Source organism: Myotis lucifugus, unplaced genomic scaffold, assembly GCF_000147115.1.
Source record: "Myotis lucifugus unplaced genomic scaffold, Myoluc2.0 scaffold_4, whole genome shotgun sequence".
In the NCBI taxonomy this organism is placed as follows: domain Eukaryota; kingdom Metazoa; phylum Chordata; class Mammalia; order Chiroptera; family Vespertilionidae; genus Myotis; species Myotis lucifugus.
This window is the reverse complement of record NW_005871052.1, coordinates 2,826,883-2,852,014: the sequence shown is the minus strand read 5'-3', so window position 1 is coordinate 2,852,014 and position 25,132 is coordinate 2,826,883. Positions and strand designations below refer to the sequence as shown.

At 34.7% G+C, this 25,132-nt stretch overlaps 1 protein-coding gene across 1 annotated transcript in view; it reads right to left on the bottom strand.

Moving 5' to 3' along the window:
• Positions 1–25,132, bottom strand: part of RPS6KA6 (ribosomal protein S6 kinase A6) — a 168,045-nt gene that overhangs the window by 65,242 nt on the left and 77,671 nt on the right. The window contains exons 7-8 of the mRNA XM_006082809.3: positions 11,236–11,342; positions 9,557–9,594 (exon numbers count right to left, since the gene is read on the bottom strand). Of these exons, the coding sequence (XP_006082871.1) occupies positions 9,557–9,594; positions 11,236–11,342 (145 nt within the window). The remainder of the gene's footprint in view (positions 1–9,556; positions 9,595–11,235; positions 11,343–25,132) is intronic.

Genomic DNA, 25,132 nt, shown 5'->3' with positions numbered 1-25,132 from the left:
GGGCAGCCTGAAGCGCTGACCAGACCATGCAGTGCCGGTAAGAGAGGAGCTTACAGAGACTCAGTCTTCCTCATTTCTGCGGCCGGCATTTGTTTGTTTGTTTTCACTGAACCCTGTTCATAGGACATTTCAGATACAGACACTCACCCATGCTGAGGAGCAGGAGAAGGTGCGGATGAGTAGAATCTGGGGAGAGGCTGGGGAGAGAAGGAGGTCCAGGAGAGGTGGCAGCAAGTTGAGTGCTGAGTCACACCTAAGCACAGGACCTGGGCAGCCATTTTCTCCTGAAGGTATAACCCCTCCCTCCAGTCTCCAGGCAAGGAATACAGCCACACCCAGATTCCACCCTGAATGGTAGAAAGGATTAAAATAATCTGATTAGTCCCTGGGAGTTAACAGGTTCTGGCCTATAGAGGGGCCTTCAGTCCCAGCAAAAGAAAAAAAAATCACAGACACTCCAGAAAACTGGGATCTTAAGCCAGGCAAAGAAATGACATTTCAATTTTTCATTTTTATTTTTTTATTATTATTTCGTTAGCTCTTTTTTTTTGCTTTTCTCTTTGTTTTCCTTTTTTTTTGTTTGTTGCTCTTTTTTTTGCTTTTTTCTTTGTTTTCCTTTTTTTGTTTGTAGCTTTATTTTCTACTTCTTTTCCCATTATTTTTCCATCATTCAATTTTATTTTATTTTTACTTGTTATTTTCTATTTTTTACCATTTTTTAAATCAATTTTTTGTAAATATATTATTTTGTTCCCCTTCTTTCTCTTCTTATCCACTCATCCCTTTTCTACTTCCTCTATACTGAAGTGAGTTCCTTCCCATATTTATCCAATTCTTAACTTTATTTCCTGTATATCAGCTCAGCCTCTACAGATTCTGCCCCCACCCTCCCTCTTTACGGGGTGTTTGGTGTTTGTATTTGTTTGGTTTATCTATTGGTTCTGTGGTGTTTTCTCTCTCTCTCTCTCTCTCTCTCTCTCTCTCTCTATATATATATATATATATATATATATATTCTCCTTTTTCTTTTCTCTCCTATCTTTTTTTTTTCTCTCTTAGATATCATTTGTGCTCTCTTTTCTCTCCCCTAATTCTCTTTTCTCAGGTGGTCACTTATATTGGGGTTATCGGTGTCGTGAGTACATTCATGCTTTGTTCCCTTTGGGTCATGTCTTGATAAAGGTGAATTTTATCCTGTCTGGCTAAAGTGCTAGAGAGCAAGCCACATAACCAGACACCTGGAGAGGAAACTTCATTAACGAATGGGTCAATTACACTCTAGACCCAGCTACAGAGGCAGGAAGAAGGCGGCAGTGAGGGAGCAAAAGAGGAGTGTGTGGTTGTGTGTGGGATGTGTGTGTGTGTGGGATGTGTGTGTGTGTGTGTGTGTGTGTGTGTGTGTGTGTATGTGTGTGTGGCAGAGTTAGACCCCGCAGGACCTTCGGGGGCAGGCTAACTGGGCTAGCCTAACTAGGCAGCCTCTGCTACCATTGCAAACAGGACCAGGAGGCCAGCTCTTCCTCAGAGGCCTCGCCTTTTCGAAGGGGAGAGCTGATGTAACTGAGAGCCCAGCCTCACCTCCACCCAGGGTGCCCTCATAACACCTGGGACTCTAGAGCCACCCCTGCCAGGGACCTGCTACCTCGGCTGTGGTCCCACGGTCACCGAGTCTTTAGCCACCCCGGGCTCAGGTTCCTGTGAGTTCTGAAGCACGCTCCCCTCTGACCGGCCCAATGCTTTAGTCCAGGGCACTGCAACCACGTGAACAGCAGACACGTGAGCAGCACGCTCCTGTCCAAGGTGCATCAGCCCCGCGAGCAGCCTGCCCCAGGCCTAAGAGCAGCAGCCTCATGTGGCTGCCCCTGTCCAAGGAGCAGCAGCTGTGTGAGCAGCCCGCTCCCCTGTCTGAGGAGCAGCAGCCACAGGAGCAGTCTGCCTACGTCTGAGGAGTGGCAGCCCTGCGCAACCCGCCCCCATCCGAGGAGCAGCAGCTGCACACAGCTCGCACCCTGCACCAGTCCAAGGAGCAGCAGGCGCGCACGTACAGTGCGATTGAAACTTCGTGGCCCATGCGCAGAAGTCGGTATTTTTTGGAAGAGCCACACTCAAGGGGCCAAAGAGCCGCATGTGCCTCGTGAGCCGCGGTTTGCCGACCACTGATCTAGCCCTACCATTTAAAGAATTAGAAAGAGAGCAATAAGAAAAGCCCAGAGTAAGCAGAAGGGACAAAATAATGAAGATCAGAGTGGAAATGAATGAACAACATAGAGAAAAAAATACAAAAGATAAATCAAACCAAGAGTAGATTTGTTGAAAGTATAAACAAGATTGATGAACCTCTAGCCAGGCTCAACATGCAACAAAGAGAAAGTACCCAAATAAACAAAATTAGAAATGAAAGAGGTGAAGTAACAACTGACCCCACAGACATACAAATGAGTGTAAAAAAATACTATGAACAACTCTACTCCAATAAACTGAACAAATTTAGATGAGATGGACATATTCCTGGAAAAATACAATCTTCCAAAACTCAATCAGGAAGAAACAAAAAACCTAAACAGACTGATAATATTGAAGCAGTAATCAAAAAAAATCCAGCAAACAAAAGCCCTGGTCTGGATGGCTTCACAGGGGAGTACTAGAAAACATTCAAAGAAAAAATAAAACCTATCCTACTCAGACTATTCCAAAAAATTTAAGAGGAAGGAACACTTCCAAGCTCTTTCTATAAAGCCAGGATTACCCTAATACCAAAACCAGATAAAGACACCACAAAGAAAGAAAACTACAGGCCAATATCCCTGATGAACATAGATGCTACAATCCTCAACAAAATTCTAGCAAATCGGATCCAGCATTATGTTAGAAAGATCATACACCATGACCAAGTGGGATTTATTCCAGGGATGCAAGGCTGGTACAATATTCACAAATCAATAAACATTATACAACACATAAACAAATTGAGAAAGAAAAATCACATAATCATATCAATTGATGCAGAAAAAGCATTTGACAAATCCAATACTCTCTCTTGTTAAAAACTCTCAGCAAAGTGAGAATAGAGGGATCATACCTCAATATAATAAAAGCCCTATATGACAAACCTACAGCCAACATCATACTCAATAGGAAAAAACTAAAATCATTTCCCATAAGAACAGGAAAAAGACAGGGATGCCCACTCTCACCACTCCTATTCGACATAGTAAATCCTGGACGTTCTAGCCATAGCGATCAGACAAGAAGAAGGAGTAAAAGGCATCCATATTAGAAAAGAAGTAAAACTGTCATTATTCGAAAATGAGATGATATTGTTCATAGAAAACCCTAAAGACTCGGGGGGGGGGGGGGGTAAGAGGTCAACCTAAGGACTTGTATGCATGCATATAAGCACAACCAACAGATGCAAGACACTGGGGGCGAGGGGACGAGGGTAAGTGCCAGGGGGTAGGGGAGGCCAGGGGGAGGTCAGTGGGAGGGAAAGAGACATGTGTACTACTATATGTAATACCTTAAACAATAAAATTAAAAAAAAACCTACTAGACTTAGTAAATGAATATGGCATTCATATAAGCATAACCAATGGACACAGACAACAGGGGGGTGAGGGTATGAGAGGGTGGGTGGGGGGCAAAAAGAGATTAAGGACACATATGTAATACCTCAATCAATAAAGAAAAATGAATAAATAAAATGAATATGGCAATGTAGCAGAATACAAAATCAACACCCAGAAATCTATGGCTTTTTTATACACCAATAATGAACTCACAGAAAAAGAAACTTAAAAAACAATCCCATTTCCCACTGCAACAAAAAAATTAAGATACCTAGGAATAAAGGTAACTAAGAAGGTAAAAGACCTGTACTCGAAAAACTACAGGGCATTAAAAAAACAGATAGAGCAAGACATAAACAAATGGAAGAATATAACGTGTTCATGGATTGGTAGATTCAACATCATTAAAATGTCCATACTATCCAAAGCAATCTATAGATTCAATGCAATCCCCATTAAAATACCAATGGCATATTTCACAGACCTAAAACAAACTCACCAAATATTCATTTGGAATAAAAAATGACCCCAAATAACCGCAGAAATCCTGAGAAAGAAGAACAAAGTTGGAGGGATCACAATACCAGATATCAAGCTATATTACAAAACCACCATTCTCAAAACTGCCTGGTACTGGCACAAGAACAGACAGATAGACTAATAGGACAGAACAGATAACCCAGAAATCGACTCAAGCTATTATGCTCAATTAATATTTGACAAAGGAGGCAAGACCATACAATGGAGTCAAGACAATATCTTCAATAAATGGTCTTGGGAAAATTCTACACAGCAAAAGAAACCATCAACAACACAACAAGAAAGCCCACTGCATGGGAGAACATATTTGCCAATGTTATACCAGAGGGTGTAATCTCCAAAACGTATAGGGAACTCATACATTTTAACAAAAGGAAGATAAACAATCCAATCAAAAAACGGGCAAAGGACCTAAATAGACACTTATCAAAAGTGGACACATATAAGACCAAGAGACATATGAAAACATGCTCAAAGTCATTAAACATCTGAGAGATGCAAATCAAAATGACAATGAGGTACCATCTCACACTGTCAGAATGGCTGTCATCAACAAATCAACAAAGGACAAGTGCTGGTGAGGATGTGGAGAAAAAGTAACTCCCATGCACTGCTGGTGGGAATGCAGACTCGTGCAGCCACTATGGAAGACAGTATGGAGTTTCCTCAGAAAACTAAAAATGGAACTCCCGTTTGACCCAGTGATCCCACTTCCAAGACTATATCCCAAGAAATCAGAAACACCAATCAGAAAGGACATATGAACCCCTATGTTCATAGCAGCACAATTTACAATAGCTAAGATTTGGAAACAGCCTAAGTTCCCATTAACAGATGAGTGGATTAAAAAACTGGGTACATCAACATAATGTAATACTACATTGATGTAAAAAAGAAAGAACTTTTAACATTCACAACAGCATGGATGGCCTTGGAGAGCATTATGCTCAGCGAAAAAAGCCAGTTGCAGAAAGATAAATAGCACATGAGCTCCCTCATTTGAGGAATATGATGAACAACAAAAACTGATGAACAAAAATAGATCCAGAGACATAGAAGCATGGAACAGACCATCAAACCTCAGAGGGAAGGAAGGAGAGGGGGTGTGTGGGGGGGTGGAGGGGGTAAGAGGTCAACCAAAGGACTTGTATGCATGTATATGAGCATAACCAACAGACATAGATATTAAGGGGGTGAGGACATGTGCTGCATGGTGGGAGTGGCCAGGGAGAGGTCTAAAGGGGGAAAAGGAGACATATGTAATACTATAAACCAGGGGTCCTCAAACTTTTTAAACAGGGTGCCAGTTCACTGTCCCTCAGACTGTTGGAGGGCCAGACTATAGTTTTTTAAAAAAAAAAACTATGAACAAATTCCTATGCACACTGCACATATCTTATTTTGAAGTAAAAAAAAAAAACAAAACGGGAACAAATACAATATTTGTATTTGCATGTGGCCCGTGGGCCGTAGTTTGAGGACCCCTGCTATAAACAATAAAGAATAATAATAATAAAAGAACAGGCATATAGAGCAATGGAACAGAACAGAGAGCCCAGAAATAAACCCACACCTTTATGGTCAACTAATATTTGACGAATAAGGTAAAAACATACAATGAGGTAATAATAGTCTCTTTCATATATGGTGTTGGGAAAATTGGACAGATACATTCAAAATAATGAAACTAGACCACCATCTTATGCCATACACAAGAATAAATCCAAATGCATTAGAAACTTAAATGTAAATATTAAAATCATAAAAATCCTAGAAGAAACATAGGCAGTTAAATCTCAGATATTTCTCGAAGCAGTATTTTTGCAGGTATATCTTCTAGGGCAAGGGAAACAAATAAAAAATACGAAACTATATCGAACTAAAAAGTTTTTTCACAGCAAAAAAATCCCATCAACAATCGTGTGGTGATTGCCATGGGGAGGTGAGATGGAAGGAAGTGGAGAAGAATATAGTGAGTATAAACATTGATGGACAGAGACTTGACTTGGGATGGTGAAAACACAAAACAGTGCACAGATGAAGTGTCATAGAATTGTGCTCCTGAAATCTGTATAATTTTGTTAACCAGTGTCACCACAATAAATTCAATTTAAAGGAAAAGAATGAAAAGATAATTTGAAAATCAAGAGTGATGGGCTAGGGAAGAGAGCTGCCAGCCAATGAATATCTAACTTCTCAACCCATAATGCTATTTAATAATACTCCATCCCATTTAGAAATAAAATATATTGTAATTATTTATTTTAAAAGTGAAAAGATAACCCACTGAATGGGAGAACATATTCACCAATGATACATCTGATAAGTGGTTAATATCCAAGATATATAAGAACTTATAAAACTCAATACAAAAAAAAACACACAAACAATTTTGTTAAAAGATGGACAAAGATCCAAACGACACTTTTCTCCCAAGAGAACATAGAGATGGCCAATAGACATGAAAATGTGCTAAAGGTAACTAGTTATCACAGAGATACTAATTAAAACCAAAATGAGATATCACCTCATGTTATTCAGAATGTCTATCATAAGTAAATCAACAAACAGCAAGTGCTGGCAAGGATGTAGAGAAAATGAAACCATGCATGGTTGGTAGAAATGCAGACTGGTGCAGCCACTGTAAAAAACAATATGGAGTTTCCTCAAAAAATTAAAAATGGAACTGCCTTTTAAGCCAGAATTTCCACTGGATATATATCTGAAGAGACCCGAGACCCTTATTCGAAAAAAATATTTGTACTCCCAGTTCATTGAAGTTTTATTTGCAACAGCTCTGGAAACAGCCGAAGTATCCATCAGTACATGAGTGAATAACAAAGCTGTGGTACATTTACCACAATGGAATACTACTGGGCCATAAAACAGAAGGAACTCTTATTCTTTCTGACAGCATGGATGGACCTGGAGAATATTCTGCTAAGTAAAATATGCCAGTCAGAGAATGACAAATGCCATATGATTTCATTTATATGTGGAAGCTAATGAACTAACAAACAAAATATAAATAGAAACATGAACTAACAAAATATAAATAGAAACAGATACGTAGAACAGACTGTCAGCTGTCAGAGAAGAGGAGTTTGGCTAGGATTAAACAAAATTTATTATACATATACATATATAAAAAATAAAACACATAGACTCATTCAACAGTATGTGATAGCCAAAGGGAAAGGGAGTAGGAGGAGGGAAAAGAGGGAAAAGGGGGAATAGAAGTGGTAAATTAGAAAGAGACTTTACTTTGGGCGATGGGTATGCAGATGATGTTTTGCTGAGTTTACACTTGAAACCTGTATGGTTTTATCCAATGTTACATCAATATATTATAATATATATATAATATATTTAAAATACTTTTAAAATGTGATTATATATATATATAAAATCACATTTTCTTCCTGTTAAAAGCCTTGTGTCCATTGCTTATAAATTAATATTGATTCTAACTACTCTTCCCTCTTCATGCAGTTTAAGTCCAAAAGGTGCAAGAGCAAAATTTACTTCATAAGACTAAACATAAAACAATTTGAAATAATTATTCACCCAATTAACCTTAATGTAGAAGAGAGATATAGGTATGATTTATTCTACTTTTTTTCCTACCTTTCTTTCTCATCCCTGACAAATAGATATAATTTATTAAGAAAAAATGAAAATAATCCTATATAATAAAAGGCTAATATGCAAATTGTCCCCTTGGGAGTTCGACCGACCAGGAGTTTGACCACTCGCTATGATGTGTGCTGACCACCAGGGGGGTGCTGTGGAACAAAGGAAGGCCCAGCCGGCAGCTGGGAGAAGGAAGGCCCCGATTGGCCCTGATCGCTGGCTAGTCTTAAGTACTCTACCCGTGCACAAATTTTGGGCACTGGACCTCTAGTTAAATTATAATTAGTTTTGCAAGTAAAGTTTGAGTACTACAACACAAAAATTACATATTATATAAAATAAAACTCAAATCTCACCTCTTCATATTTTTCTTTCCTTTTCCTTTCAATACTTTTAAATCTACTTTGCTTATTTTATATATGAATAAGAAAATAAGGCTATGAATCAATAAGATTCACTAAACATTATCTGAACTTTATCACATTTGCTTGCATTTTCAAGTTAACAGCTTCATACTTTATCTTTACAATGAAGGGGTATACTTAGGAGTTTTAAAGCAACTTACCTTTAAAGTGTACTGGTCCAAAATTCCCTGTAAAGACCACATCTTCATTTTATCTGTTTTAATATTCTGATAATTAAATACAGAATTTACTCTCTATTTAAAACATAAGTAATCTTTTGAGATTGGCTCACTCAGCAACATCCAAGTTGCTTTATATATCACAGATTCTTTCCTTTTTATAGCTGGGTAGTCGTATTCCATTGCATGGATGTATGTTTACTCATTCACAGTTTAAAGGACATTTAGGACATTTCTAGTCTTTGACTATTACAAATAGAGCTGCTATGAAAATTCATGTGTAGGTTTTGTGTGCACATACGGTTTTATTACTCTAGGGCAAATGCCCATAAGTGTGACTACTATATAATTCTATTTATATCATATTTTCAAAATAACAAAATTAGACATGTAGAAAAGATAACTGGTTGTCAGGAATTAGGGGAAAGGAAGGGAGGGTGTAACAATAAATGGACAGCACAAGAGAGTTCTCTTTGTGTTTGTAAGATAGTTTTGCATATTGATTGTCCTGGTGGTATTCAACTCTATATATGTGATAAAATATCACAAAGATGAACAAAAAAGAAATATATGCAAAAGCTAGTAAAATCTAAGTAAAGCATATAGTCTAGTTACTTATAATGTACCAATTTCCTGGGTTTGATAATGCAATGCAGCTTTGTAAGATGTCACCATTGAGGGATGCTGGGTACACAGGACCTCTTGGTACTATTTTTGCAACTCACTATAAATCTAGAGTTATTTCAAAATAAAATGTTTTTAAAATGGTATAATAAGGATATTTTGTGCCTAAGAAGCCTGTGAGGATTATCACATTGTATAAATTCTTCAGTATTAAAAATAAAATATACCATGTTTTGCAAATAAAGAACAAAATTAACCTTGGATTATAAACAGTTGGTTTAAAAGTTTATAATTCACTGTTTTTCAAATGTGATAACTACTTATGATAACTTTTCAATCTAGACTAAAACTAAGATAATGTGCTTTTACCTAGAAAACCAAATGTCATTTCTGAATTAGGGCAGCAACTCTATTGTATAATTTTTTGGTATTATAATTAGACCGTATTCAGAGCTATCTTAACTACCCTTTAAACTATTTTTGTACACAAAAGAGAAGAAAAATGGGAATTAAATCAAGAAAAAGGAAAAACTGTTAACAGGCTTAGTTAAATATTAAAATAATGAAAAATATAAAACAAGCTTAGGGTAGAATAAGAAAATTTGCATACCTGTTAACTTGATATGTCCTATTTCATCAAGCAAAATGCTGTAAATAAAAACTTACATTCAATAAGATGGAATAAAATAGCTTATATAAAACATTTCATAAAAAAATCTTCACAAAATTAAAATAGGTCAGTGTCTTTTTGAAATACTAGAAATAAATGATTAATTAAAAATCAATGGGCTTTTCTTGTTATCCAACAACAAAAAGAGAAAGAAAATGACATGTATTTTGCCCAAAGTAACTTCAATCAGCTACTTATACCAAGAAATGCCCCCACCCCTCTAGATCATTTATAGTTCTGAAGATCTTAATGAGTACTATATCATTTTAATCATAAAATGTATACACATTCATTTCTCCTATTGGACTCCCATTTTAAAATAAATTATTCTTGAAATATTTCTGGATTTGTATGTTAGAGCAGTACAAGGAGGCCAAATCATTTCTAATCGGATTCCATCCATTTCTTTAACCAACATGTTTTTAAATAATGCATTCATTTTTTTAAATCACAAGCCATGCGATTCCAATACACTTTAATTCTTATTCAATTTTTAAGTTTAGCATATCAACTTTTCCTAAACAATACTTTATATGAGTTTCTATCATTTTCTTTAAAAATTTGGTAAATATAAATTTTAAGTTTCAATAGAAAATCGTTAGAAACACCTTAAAATAATTAAAACAGTATTTTGCATCTCTTTGTAATCATTGTGCCCAGGAAGTTCAAAGCCATACAAATCCTTGCACTATTAAGAGTCATAAGCTTGTGTCACTTAGAAAACATCCTTGGTCAAAGCATTGGAATCCAGTTCATATCAGGAAATGAGTGGGATTCAGAATACCCTGAGCACCAATGTCCAGGCTAATATCACAACTTTTATAAACATATTAGTTGACTTTTTGCTCCACTAGTTTCCCTTTTTATCTTATTTCCATTTAAAGTCATGTTTGCAGTTATGGGTCTTTGATAACTGAAGATCACAGGCAAGCCACACAGAGTTTTAAACTTTTATAATTGTGTTTATACTATATGGTCTAGTGTCCTATTGTTGATTATTCAATGGTCTTTGGTCATTGGTGGTAGCAAGACTTAATGGTTTTTAGCCAGTGGTGCCACAGCCAGATTTCACTGTAATATCTAAAGGGTCAAGTAGTGTTTTTGTACCACTATCATTTCAAAGTTGGGTATTCTGCCATGGAGCGATCTGTACTGGGCTGAAACTTGACATATGTAGTATTCAACATTAAGGTTTATCTCTGCTTGGTAGCTTCTTAGAATAATGAGAGCTGTAATGTTGACTCTTGTGTTCTTAGAATTTAAATGGCATAGCTTCCTAAATGATTTTGTCCAAGTTTAACAGTCCATTGTAGGAGCTTTGTGACTTTAATTTCAGTGTTTTTGTTTTGCTAAAAAATATACCAGTTTCCAGTAAAGCATCATATTTTTATTCACTACTAAATGAGAATGCATTGGTACAAACATGATCACATGAATAAATAAAAATGAATAATTGGAAAAAATCAATGGGTATCTTATGAACATTACTTTCTATAAGTTTCATATAACTGTGAAATTCATACATATTTTCATATAATCTTTAAATAAAAGATGTAGTGGAGAAAAAAGTCATTATATAACACTGGTAATAGAGATATGTAAGGAGAATATAACTGTACTTTTCTGGCTTCAGGTCTCTATACACAATTCCTAGTCGGTGCAGATGATCCAAAGCAAGGGCTAGTTCTGCAAGGTAGAATTTCACATCTTCCTCTGTAAACAGAACCTAAAATAAAATAATAATTTACCATTTGATCATTTGTCAATATTGTATTTTCAAAAATTTACTTCTTTAAAAACCAGTAAACAGACAAATCTAGAAAAAAGGAAATATGAGAAACAGATGGAATTAACCACTTTTAAGAATCTTCTTCAATATTAGCTATTGAAATATAAATAATCCTAAAAGATATTTTGTAGTTTGCATATCTTCTTAAACCAACTGCACTATATAGGATTTACCCTTTATTTTAATATGATTATCATTTCTAGTACTGTACTACAATATTGTAATACCTACAGGATCTTTAAAGTATACAGGATATTTTGGTTTAGCATTGGCAATTCCACTATTTCTATTTTTTTCTTTCACTGTCTATTACATCTCAGATTTTTCTCTTTCAGCAGCTCTACTAACTCAAAGTTTCTAATATACCAACACAAAGTATTAAATTAGTAACTTGTTTTAAACAAAATCCTAAACCAAATATCTGTCCTAAGGGATAGTTCCAGGCCTCTTCTGCTAATAAAGTACATGAGTTTAATGGCACTGTATTCCTCAATCATTTTATGCCTGGGAATAGAGCTTCTAGGATGATGTGAAAAGAACACTGGACTTGGAACCAGAATTAAGAGTATAACGTTTGACATGTCACTTAGCCCTCTGGCCTTCAATTTCTAAACATGTAAAATAAGGATAATAATATCTGTCTAACAAGGCTGTTGTGTCAAATTAGTTTACATGGGTGAAAAAAAAACTTCATAAATTGTAAAATGCTATGTGTGTAACTATGAGGTATTATGATTATAGATTTATGTCTACATTCATAAGTGAGTGTTAATTTACACACAGAATTAGGTGCTACTCAATCATTAGATGTAATTTTTAAGATTTATCAAGGGCTTCCAATTGGCAAAACAACTAACTTGTCTAGAAATTTTAATTTTCATTGGTTATTTGGATTACTAGGAAAGGGTAAATTTTGAATGAAGTATCATAAAGGTTTTATAACTGGCTTGCCCATTTAGAGTTATGGCCACTGAATTACACAATGCAGATTCAGTTTACTGGTAAAATTGCAAAGAATGAGCAGCTAAAGATAAATTTTGATACACGACTTACTTTTAAAAATGATTTATAGAAAAATATTGTTCATTAAGTTTCAAGAGAGTCCATTTGACATAATGGCAAGAGTATGATAACATCATTCCCATTTGATATTTCATTAAGAATAAAAATACTGCCCTGACCAGTTTGGCTCAGTGGATAGAGTGTCGGCCTGCGGACTGAAGGGTCCCAGGTTCAATTCTGGTCAAGAGCATGTACCTTGGTTGCAGGCACATCCCCAGTAGGAGATGTGCAGGAGGCAGCTGATCAATGTTTCTCTCTCATCGATGTTTCTAACTCTCTATCCCTCTCCCTTCCTCTCTGTAAAAAATAAATAAAACATATTTTAAGAATAAAAATACTTGTTACTTTAACTTCTGAGGAAGGCTAATAAAAATGTTCACTGAAACTTAACATATAAGAAAACCCTAAACAAAAATCTTGCAAACTCTAAATTAAAGAAACTATGCCTAGGTTATAGTTTATGATAAGCATATTATCTTGTTATAAAATTTTCTCTGTAGAAAGCCTCAGGATAGATGCAAATAAACTTGACTAAGTAGAAATTACTTCCAGTCACTTGACATTCATTAGGTTATTACAATCTTCCAAGCAATGCTATGAAGTAGGTATTATCATCACCTTACATTTGGAGAAAAAATCAGTGATGAAACAGCTTGCACAGAATAACACAGTAGGCCCAGGATTTGAACTCAGGTATACTTCTCCCTAAGAACTTCCCCTTCTCCATAAGCCGCTTCTGCCATATGCTGGGTTACAACTAATATTTTTTAAAGTTTTAAGTCCCTTAATACTTTTCTATGCATTAATCATCCTATCAAAAGTACACTGAAAATGAAAGTAATCTAAAACCCTGGTCCCTGAGGTAACCATTGCTAGTCTTTTGCTGTTTGATACTCAATCAAATCATTCAGGTATGTATGTATATATATATATATATGTGCATATATATACAAATCATTCAGGTATGTATGTATATATGTGTTTTAACACATTTGAGATCATACTAATACACACACAGTATTTACTAGCCTTCTTTTCCCCTATTTATTATATCATAAGCATTGTCCCATATCTTTAAAACTTATTTATTATATCATAAGCATTGTCCCATATCTTTAAAACTTATTTATAAAGAAGTTTCTGTAGTGCTATAATATCAACATACTAATTTACCATAATTTACCGAAATGTTCATTTAGGTTATTTCCAGTTTTTCACTATTTTAAATAATTATTCAACATGCATATATTTTTATATTTATGATTATTTCTCCAATATGAGTTCCTGAGAAATAAAACAAGAAATATTGGGTCAAGGAGAAGAAATAGTACAATTTTCTTGACATACTCAAAAATTATTTTGCAAAAAAGTTACAATAATTCCCACTCCCATCAGCAGTTTATAAAAGCATTTGTCTTATCACATACATGATAGCACTAAATATTGCCCTTTTAAAAATATTTTCTAACTTGATATAAATGACATAAATTCCTTTAATTTAAATTTTTATTGTTAAGCTATATATTTTCTTCATGTCTAGTGGCCTATTGTTTTAAAGAATTGTAAGTAATGCTTTTGCCTATTTTCCAGTATGGACTTACTGTTTTTTCAATAAGTATAAGCTTGTTAAATATTAAAAATGTCAGTTCTCCATTATATTACTTGTTTATTTTCCCCAATTTGTGCTGGTTTTTGATGTTCAATAATTCACAATTTTATGTAGTCAAATTTACATAATCATTTCTGTGTGATTTGCTTCATTATTTTAATGATTAAAGAGATCTCCATTCAATGGTCAACTACAAATTCAGCTGCATCTTCATTTAGAATAATTATTTTCCCAGATTTAGCACTTTAATATAAGTAAAATTTATCTTCGGGTAAAGATGACATTTTAAAATGATTTGTTTTCTGTAATATGTAACCAATTTCTCATATACTGTTTACTGAACAATAAATATCAAGTCATATATACCAGAATATTCCTTGGCTATCCAGAATGTGTCTAGTCTTGTTTTGATAATATGTTTTGCTTATAACAGCAGCTTTATAAAGTTTTAAGAGGTAGAGCAAGAAAATTGTATTCTTTATTTTTAAAATGTCTTGGTATTTTTCATCTGCTCGCTTCTCCAAATAACCTGGCAAAATCATTCTGTCAATATCACACAAACAAAAATTCCTATTGGTGGATTTATTGGGAATTTCTTAAGCTGATAAATTAATTCTGGAAGAATTGGCAACTTTACCATTATCAGTCACTCATCCCAATATATTTTCTTTATATTAGCAAAGTAGGGCATGACTTAAGAGTTTTTTGTATTTGTGTGCTTGTGTATTTTAGAGAAGAGATATTTGAGGAGGTACCATCCTTTTAAAATATGCATGAGGCACATTATAAAATTCTAGAAATATAATTTTAAAGTATTTTTCTAAGGCATAGATAAAAATCCACATTTTGGATAATATAACAGTCTTTGTACATACAAGTGAAGTATAACCAATAAAAAAAAACTTCTTATTAATAGGCTGTGTATATACGTAACCATTAAATCATTTTTCAAAGCCTGTTCAATGCATATACTAATTTATTGTTTTTTGGGAAATGCATTTAAAATGCTTGCTCTTACCTAATATTCCAGACTTAGGAATCAAAACTTACTGACTGCATCACTGTGCTAGTATGGGTTTAGATAGTCCCACATCGAGAATGGAGGTCTGAAGAGTTTAAAAAAAAATTAGAAATGACTACAAGAATTCTCATACACATTCTTGACACTTCTACAATCTAACTCAAGAAATCATAAATACTTGAGCCTTGTTATACTGTTTGTCCCTCTATGTCTTGGGATCAACTTTTAACAAGGTCCAATAAAGACCCTCCTTGGAAGGGGGTTCTATACAGACTCTACCATATTCTGAATTCTGTTCTATAGTAAACAATATACCAAGATCACAGTCTATATTCATGCATGGTATAATCTGCACTGGAGGGAGACATATATAAGCCAGAGACCTTAGCCAATTAAGAACTGGCTAGCATCCCAGAAGCACACTGTTCCTTTTTCATAGCAACTTTCCAAACTCTGGGATTCAACAGTAGCTCCTCCACACTCAACATTTTAATTCTGCACGTGAGATGTTGACTCACAGTCACCCAATTAAAGTGCTACCTCCAGACTACCACTTTAAGACAAAATGAAGTAGACAAGGACAGGATTTACTCTCCCACCTGAAACCAGTAAAGCACAGAACAAAATATATGAAAAGACACTTTTCAAGACATTAAACATCAGGCAACAAAAGGACAGTGAATACTGAGAGATGAGAAACAAATGAGATAATCCCTACAACTCTCCTAGCTTACTACCTGGAAAGAGTTTTCAAGCAGCAGTGTAGGTACGGCTAAGTCAGGCAGAGTCTGGAAGACTCCCTGAGGTGATGAGACAAAGCAGAATCTGGGAAGAAAAGAAGGGTAAAATTCACAAGATAGAGCAAAGAAGGAAAAATTGCAGACAAGAAGAATTGAGTTATATGTACGACCTTCCTCAACTATTCAGCAGAGAAATACTCAACACATGTGAGTGAAGAAACTATCCTGATCCAGGAAAAGAACCAATGAAAGAATTGATTGAGAAACTGATCCATGGAGCTCAAACAAGGCCAGGAAGAATTCCTGTTACCTCTGGCCAGAGCAGAAAACCTTATAATTCAGAGGTTATTAGATATGCAAGTGGGTTTTGCATTAAAGTAGAGGAAAATTAACCCGTAATTAAATGCACCTCTGATCCAGTTTAACAACCAGAATTAAACTAGCTACACATTCTTGAACAAAGCTAAATAATATTTATAAGAATACAAAAATATCCATCACTTAATAAGGTAAATTTCTGAATGTCTGTCATCCAATAAAAAATTGCCAATTATGAATATGAAGAAAATATCTGAGCTCAGGAAATAAACAATGCTGAAGGATTAAGTGAAATAATATGCAAAACCTACAAATGACCAGGAAAGGGCCTGTTCCCACCAGTGGGAGTGAAAAACTTAATAATTCACATGGTGTTATTTAGAATACTAAGAAGTCATGATTCAGTATTGGAAGAAAACAATCCTAGATTAAATTCTGCTCTGGTCCCACATAACAAAGATAAAAATAAGACTTAAAAGGTTAACTGCATCAAAGAACAAAGCTAGATACTACTTATAAGAAAACATAAGTATTTAGAGTAAAAGAAAACTAAATTCATAATGTCTGCCATCCAATATTAAATTACCATGCAATTGCACTGCCATTGAAGCAAAAAAAAAAAAGAAGCAACAGATAATACCTAAATAAATAGCTGTGTTGCAATAAACTTTTATTTTTTTTTAAATTGGCCATATTTAGCAAGAGACAATAAATACCTGACTCCTGAGTTAATTACAATAGCCCTGGCTTGCGTGGATAAGTTGGTTGGAGCTTCGTCCTGTGCAGCAAAAGGTGGGGGGTTTGATTCATGGTCAGGGCACATACCAAGGTTGCAGGTTTGATCCCTAGTCAGGAAAGATGTGAGAAACAACCAACTGATGTTTCTTTCTCACATCATTGTCTCTCTATCTCTGTCTCTCTCTCCCTTCTTCTATCTAAAATCAAATTTTACAAACCCTAAAGCAGCCCCTAAAGTAAAACAAGTAGCGTAGATAAAAAGTCAATCACAGAAAAAGTAAATAAAATTGTGAAAGTTCTTGATCTTTAACAATTGAAACATGAACTTCAGCAAGAGACAAAAACAAAACCGCACAGTTATAATAGTCTAATAGCAATTATACTGCACAATTCAGTGATTGTAAAGTTACCTGTAACAAGCAATGTTTGTCTCCTATTTTGATACCTCTTAAACTTATGTCTCTGTATGTTTTTGCATTTTTACTGAATGTAAATATTTGTTACATTTTTGGTTAAGATAATTTAAAAGTACCATTTATTATTATCATTTCTACTAATGCATTGATGAAATCAATAAACAACCTGCATTAAAAAAATTGCGGAGTAAGGTGGGAAAATAAGGGGGGTGTGAAGAACAGATGGGGCCAACCAAAAAAACAAAAACAAAAAAAAACACACACGCCACAAAACAGATAACTATAGAACATTAAAAAAAGAGAGAGAGAGAGATAGAAGAAGATATAACCAAGTGAAAGAATACACCATGTTCATGGATTGGTAGAATTAACATAATTCAAATGTCCATACTACTCAAAGCAATCTATAGATTCAATGTAATCCCTATTAAAATACCAATGACATGTTTCACAGATCTAGAACAAATACTCCAAAAATTTATATGGAAATAAAAAAGAACCCAAGTACCTGCAGCAATCTTGAGAAAGAAGGGCAAAGTTGGAGGGTTCACAATACCAGATATCAAGCTAGCTTACAAAGCCATTATAAACAAGATAGCCTGGTACTGGCACAAGAACAGGCATATAGATCAATGGAAGAGAACAGAGAACCCAGAAATCAACCCAAGACATTATGCTCAATGAATGTTTGACAAAGGAGGCAAGATAGTCTCTTCAATAATTGGTGTTGGGAAAATCGGACAAGTACATACAAAAAAATGAAACTAGACCACCAGCTTACAACATACACACGAATAAACTAACAATGAATAAAAGACTTATATGTAAATCATGAAACCATAAAAATTTAGAAGAAAATATAGGCAGCAAAATATTAGACATCTCAAATAGCAGAATTTTCACTGATATGATGATTAGGGCAAGAGAAACAAAGGAAAATATAAACAAATTGACTGCATCAAAATAAAAAGCTTCTGCACAAGAATATAAACCAGCATCAAAATGAAAAAGAAACCCACTATATGGGAGATATTTACCAATGATACATCTGATAAGGGGTTAATTCCCAAAATATATAAAGTACTCATACAACTCAACCAAAGGAAGACAAACAATCTAATTAAAAAATGGGCCAATGATGTAAATAGACACTTCTCTAAAGAGGACATACAAATTGCCAATAAACATTTAAAAATGCTCAACATTACTAATCATCAGAGAGAGGCAAATTAAAAGGACAATAAGGTACCACCTAACACCTGCCAGAATGGCTACCATCAATAAATCAAAAAACAACAAGTGCTGGAGAAGATGTGGAGAAAAAGAAACCCTCATACACTGCCAGTGGGAATACAGTCTAGTGCAGCCACTATGGAAAACAATGTGGAGTTTCCTCAAAAAATAAAAAATGGAACTGCCATCTGACCCAGTGATCCCACTTCTAGGAATATATCCTGAGAAGCCTGAAACACCAATAAGAAAGGATACATGTACCCCTATGTTCATAGCAGCATTATTTATAATTAGAGGCCTGGTGCACTAAATTCATGCACTCAGGGGGAGGGGGGTCCCTCAGCCCAGCCTGCACCCTCTCACAGTCCGGGAACCTCGGGGGATGTCTGACTGCCAGGCCTCGGACATCCTTAGTGCTACTGAGGAGGCAGGAGAGGGTCCCGCCACCACCACTGTGCTCGCCAGCTGTGAACCTGGTTCAGGGTTTCTGGCTGAGTGACGCTCTCCCTGTGGGAGCGCACTGACCACCAGGGGGAAGATCCTGCATTGAGCATCTGCTCCCTGGTGGTCATTGTGCATCATAGTGACTGGTCGTTCTGCCATGTGGTCGATTTGCATATTAGCCTTTTATTATATAGGATAGCTAAGATCTGGAAACAGTCCAAGTGCCCATCAGTAGATGAGTGAATAAAAAAGCTGTGTTACATTTACACAATGTAATATGATGCAGCAGTAAAAAAGGAGGATCTCTTACCATTTGAGACAGCATGGATGAACATGAAGAGTATTATGCTAAAGTCAGTGACAGAAAGACAAGTATCACATGATCTCATTCATTTGTGGAATCTAATGAACAAAATAAACTGCTGAACAAAATAGACCAGAGACATAGAAGCATGGAACAGACGGTCGAATCTCAGGGCAAAGGTGGGGGTGAGTGGGTGGGTGGGAAGGGATCAATCAAAGAACTATTATGCATATATGCATAACCCAAAGACACAGATAATAGGGTGGGGGGGCCTGGGGCAGGGGCTGGGGGTGGGCCATAAGGGGTCAATGAGAACAATAAAGGGACATATGTACTAGTAATACTTTCAACAATAAAGATTTAAATGTACAGAACTAATAGGCAAGATTTTAGGAAGATTATTAAGTAGATTTAATACCATTATCAACCACTTGATCTGATGATATCTATAGAACTTTCCACTACCCAATAGCAGAAAAAACATTCTTCTCAAGTGCAGATGGAACATTTACAAATATACACCACATTCTGGAAGATAAAACAATTTTTAAGTGAATGTAAAATACTTCAAATCATAAGTCATACAAAGTATGCTTTATGTCCACAATGAAATTAAATTTAAAGTTAATAATGTAGTTATCTGAAAAATGTCTAAATATTTGCAAATTAAATAACATACTTCTAAATGCCCCATGAATCAAAGAAGAAATAAAAAGAAATTAGAAAGTATGTGAAGTGAAAGAAAAGGAAAACACATAGCAAAATTTGTGAGATGATGTTAAAGCATTATTTAGAGGGAAATTTATAACACTATACACATATATTAGAAAAGAAGAAAGGTCTCACATCAATAACTTCACTCTCCATCTTTTAAAAAAAACACAAAAAACAGAAAACCTAATGAAACACAAAGAACAATGAAAACTAAATGAATAAAGATTAAAGTGGAAAACAATGAAATGGAAAACAATAGAAATACAATAGAGACATCAATAAAACCAAAATCTGTTCGCTTCTCTGAGAACAATAAAATTGATAAACCTCTAGCAAGGCTAAGCAGGATGAAAAAGAGAGAAGACAAAATACCAACATCAGGAATAATGATACCAACATAACTAATGATTCCAGGACTCATAGAGAGAATACTAAGAGAATATTATAAAGAACTTCATGCCAATGAATTAGAGGAAATGAACCAATTTCTTTTTATATATGTTTATTGATTTCAGAGAGGAAGGATGAGGGAGAGATAGAAACATCAATGATGAAAATCATTGTTTGGCTACCTCCTGCACACCCCCCACTGGGAATAGAGCCCACAATTGGGCATATGCCCTGACCTGAAACCAAACTGTGACCTCCTGGTCAATGCTCAACCACTGATCCACACTGGCCGGGCAACAAATTTTTTAAAAGATATGAGATACCAAAGCTCATTCAAAAAGAAAGGTAAAATAAAAAGCCCCAATACGTTTACTATGTAGTTCAATACCTTACTATTAAAACACACACACACACACACACACACACAACACACACACATAAAAAAACAGGCTCAGATAGTTGAATATTTCTGAATCATTCAATGACAATTTTATATTGATCTGATCCAGAAATCTGAAGAGTAAATAACAACTGTCTCTATAGAAACAGAATTGCTCTGACATCAAAACTAGATATAAATACAAGAAAACTACAGTTGAATATCCCTCATGCAAACAGTTTACAAAAATTTTTAGCAAATATCATTCAATAATATGCAAAAAGGGTAATACAATGTGACTATGTGGTGATCATTCACAGATGCAAAGTTGCTTCAATATTTGACAATCGGTCAATATAATTAACTATACTAAATATTAAAAATATTAAAAACATAAGAGGATATCAATAATTGCAGAAAAACAATCTGATAAAATCTAACATACATTCCTGATAAAAAACGTTCAACAAACTAGTAACAGAAGAGAACTTTCTCATCCTGATTTTTTAAAAAAATGTAAAAAGACTTACACTTAAATAAATGAAATAGAGATTACAAAACAATAAAAAATCATCAAAACAATAAATTGGTTCTTTGAATTATTAAAAAACAACAACAGATAAATCTTTAGCCACACCCATGAAGAAAAAAAGAGAGTGGGTTCAAACTTAAAAAATCAGAAATGAAAGAGGAGTGAAAACTGATATCACAGAAATAAAAAAAAATAGTTAGAGAATACTATAAACAATTACACACACACCCAAATTGGATGACCTAGAACTAATGGATGAATTCATAGAAACATAATTTTTCACGATTTAATCATGAAGAAACCAAAAATCTGAACAAACTAATTACTGTAAATAAAACTGAATCAGTAATTTAAAAAAAAACTCCCAACAAACAAAACTCCAGGCCAGATGGCTTCAATGGTAAATTCTACCAAGCATTCAAAGAAGAATTAATACCTATACTTCTCAAAAAATTAAAGAAGAAGGAATGCTTGGCAACTCATTCTACAAGGCCAGCATTACTCTGATTACAAAATCACACAAAATAACTACAAAAGAATTACAGGCCAATATCCCTAATAAATATTGATGCAAAAACCACAACAAAGTATTAGCAAATCAAATTCAGTAATACATAAGAATATAACATATCATGATCAAGTAGGATTTATTCTAAAAGTTCATTACATATAAATAATGAATGATTAGAAAGAAAAAAATTGAGACAACAACCTCATTTTCAATTGCATCAAAAAGAGTAAAATACCTAGAAATAAATTTAACCAAGGATATAAAGACTTGTACTCTGAAAACTATAAGACACTGACAAAAGCAACAGAAGAAGATACAAAGATATGGAAGGATATACCATGTTCATGGATTGGAACAATTATTATCATTAAGATGTTCAGAACTCCTAAAACTATCTGCAGATTCAATGCAATCACTAACCAAATATTGATGACATTTTTCACATAAGTAGAACAAATAATCCTAAAACTTTTATGGAACAACAAAAGACTTTGAATAGCAAATGCAATCTTGAGCAAGAAGATCCAAGTTAGAGGTACCATGGCTATAAACTATATTACAAAGTTGTAGTAATCAGAACAGTATGGTACTGACACAAATACAGACACATAGATAAATGGAACAGAAAAGAGAGCCCAGAAATAAACCCACACTTATGTTGTCAATTTATCTACAACAAAGAAGGTGAGAATATACAACAGGGAAATGACAGTCTCTTTAATAAATGATATTGGAAAAACTAGACAGATACATGCAAACAACTAAACCAGAAATAGTTCTTACACCATACACAGAAATAAACTCAAAATAGGTAAAGACTTAACTATAAAACTTCAAAGCATAAAACTCCCAGAAGAAAATATAAGCAATAAACATTATTAATCATCAAAACCATAATGAGATATCACCTCAACCTGTCAGAATAGCTATTATAAAAAAATTAAGGAATAACAAATGATGGCAAGGATGTGAAGAAAATAGAACTACCTTATGACTCAGCAATTCCACTTGGCTATTTATTCAAAGAAAATGAAAATAATAATTCAAAAAGATTTATATACTCTTATGTTCACTGCAGCACTGTTTATAATAGTATAGATATGGAAGCAACCTAGGTGTCCACTGATATGTGAAAGGATAAAGATATAGTACATACTGGTATATACAATGGAATATTACTTCATAAGAAACAATGAAATTTTGTCCTAATTGGCACCATAATTAGAGCTAGAGATTATTATGTTAAGTGAAATAAGTCAGAAGAGAAAGACAAATAATGTATGATTTTACCTATATGTTGAATCTAAAACAAAACTAAACAAATAAACAAAATTAAAGATAAACTACTATATATAGAGAACAAACTGATGGTTGCCTAAGGGGAGAAGGGAGGAGGATTGTGCTAAAAAAGGGAAGGGAATAAAGAAGTACAAACTTCCAGATATAAGTAACAGGGATGTAATGTCCAGCATATGGAATAGTCAATAATATAACTATGTATGATGACTGATGACTATTGGGTTTAGTGTGGTGATCATTTTTTAAGGCATATAAATGTTGAATTACTATGTTGTACACATGAAACTAATATAATATTGTAAGTCAATTATAATTAAAATAAATTTTAAAATAAAAATACATATCTTAACTCTGTACTATAGTAAAATTATGCTTTCCACCTAAGATCAGGAATAAAACAAGAATGTCTCCCCTTACCAACTGTATTTGACAGTGAATTGGAGGGTTAACTCAGTCCAACAAAGACAAATTAAATAAATATGTCCATAATTTAAAAGAATAAGTAAAAGTCCCTTTTTGCAAATTACAAATAGAAAATTCTATGGAATATACAATGAGCTCCTAGATGTAATAAGTGAGTTTAGATTGTGGTGTACATGTTCAATAAAATAAAATCAATTATATTTCCATCCAATTTGAAAATGGAGTAAGAAAGCAATTCCATTTACAATGGCATTGTAAAAAGGAAATACTTAAAGTTTGACAAAAGGTGTATAAGACTTGTATATAAAACACAATAAGACACTGCAGAGAAAATTAAGGAAGAGTCAAATAAGTGGAGATAGATACCATGTTCATGATTTGGAAGCCTCAATATTGTAAAAATGTAAAATATCTGCAAATTGATTTATAGATTCAATGCAATTCCAATCAAAATCTAATAATATTTTATTGTGCAAAGTTAAAAGCTAATTTTTTAAAATTGATATGGAAATACAAAGGACCTAGAAAGGACAAAATGACTCTGAGAAAGAAGAGCATAGCTCAAGAATTTATACTACATGATTTCTAACATATTATAAAGCTACAGTGATCAAAAGTGTGGAAATGTGTTCTGATTAGGGAAAGGGCAGAGGAAAGACTGGATTTCTACCTAGGGAAGACAGATTGAAGGTTGGGTGGGGACTCAGTTAGCAAGGGGTATTACTGAAAAAGTGAATGAAGAAGAGACATTTAAAATATCCTCATGTTGACCAGTTTGCTGCTTAGATAAATTTCAAGAATCTGCTTAACTTAAAAGACAAACAAAAACCTGTGAGAAGATCCAAGAAAGTGGAGGCATATTTGGAAGCTACACTCACCTCCTTCCAAAACCAAATTGGAATTACAACTAAATATAGAGCAATAAGCCTAAATAACCAACTGAAGACTAGCTGAAGAGAAGTATTATAACCAAAGTTTTAAAGAAGAAGCCATATTGAGACTGGTAGGAAGGGCAGAGACATGAAAAGGGCTGGCTCTGCTCCTGTGGGGGCAGCTGAGGTCCATGAGGGATACCTCAATGTAAAGGTTCCCGCTGAAAAGTGTGGGGTCTCAACTCCAAGCCAGGATCCCCAGCCTAGAGCACCAGAGCTTGGAAGAAGCACCCACATAACATCTGACTGTGAAAATCAGTGGGGATTCTGTCCACCAGGGAGAGATGGAAGTCTACTAGAGAAACTAGTGGCCTTTTAAAGGGCCAATGCACAAATTCTCATTTGTAGCCATATGCCCTGGGCTCCTGCAGAGGAAGGGCTGAACAGACTAGAGTCCTGTAAGGAAAGCTGAAGGAACAGTGTCCAAAATATATGTGCTGAGTCACTATCCCACACTGCAGATGCCATCTTTCTTGGAGGGAGCACTCTACTCCTTACAAAATCACCTGGAAGAATGCAATAGCCTCACACTCTTGACTTCCTTTAGACCAATTCTGTGGAACTTGTGCCCTGATAATAAGTCAGCTGCCTGGATCTGAGTGCAGAGGTCTGGACAAACTCAGGGGATTTCAGTGACTGAGTTGTGTAGCTTTGGGTGGGGA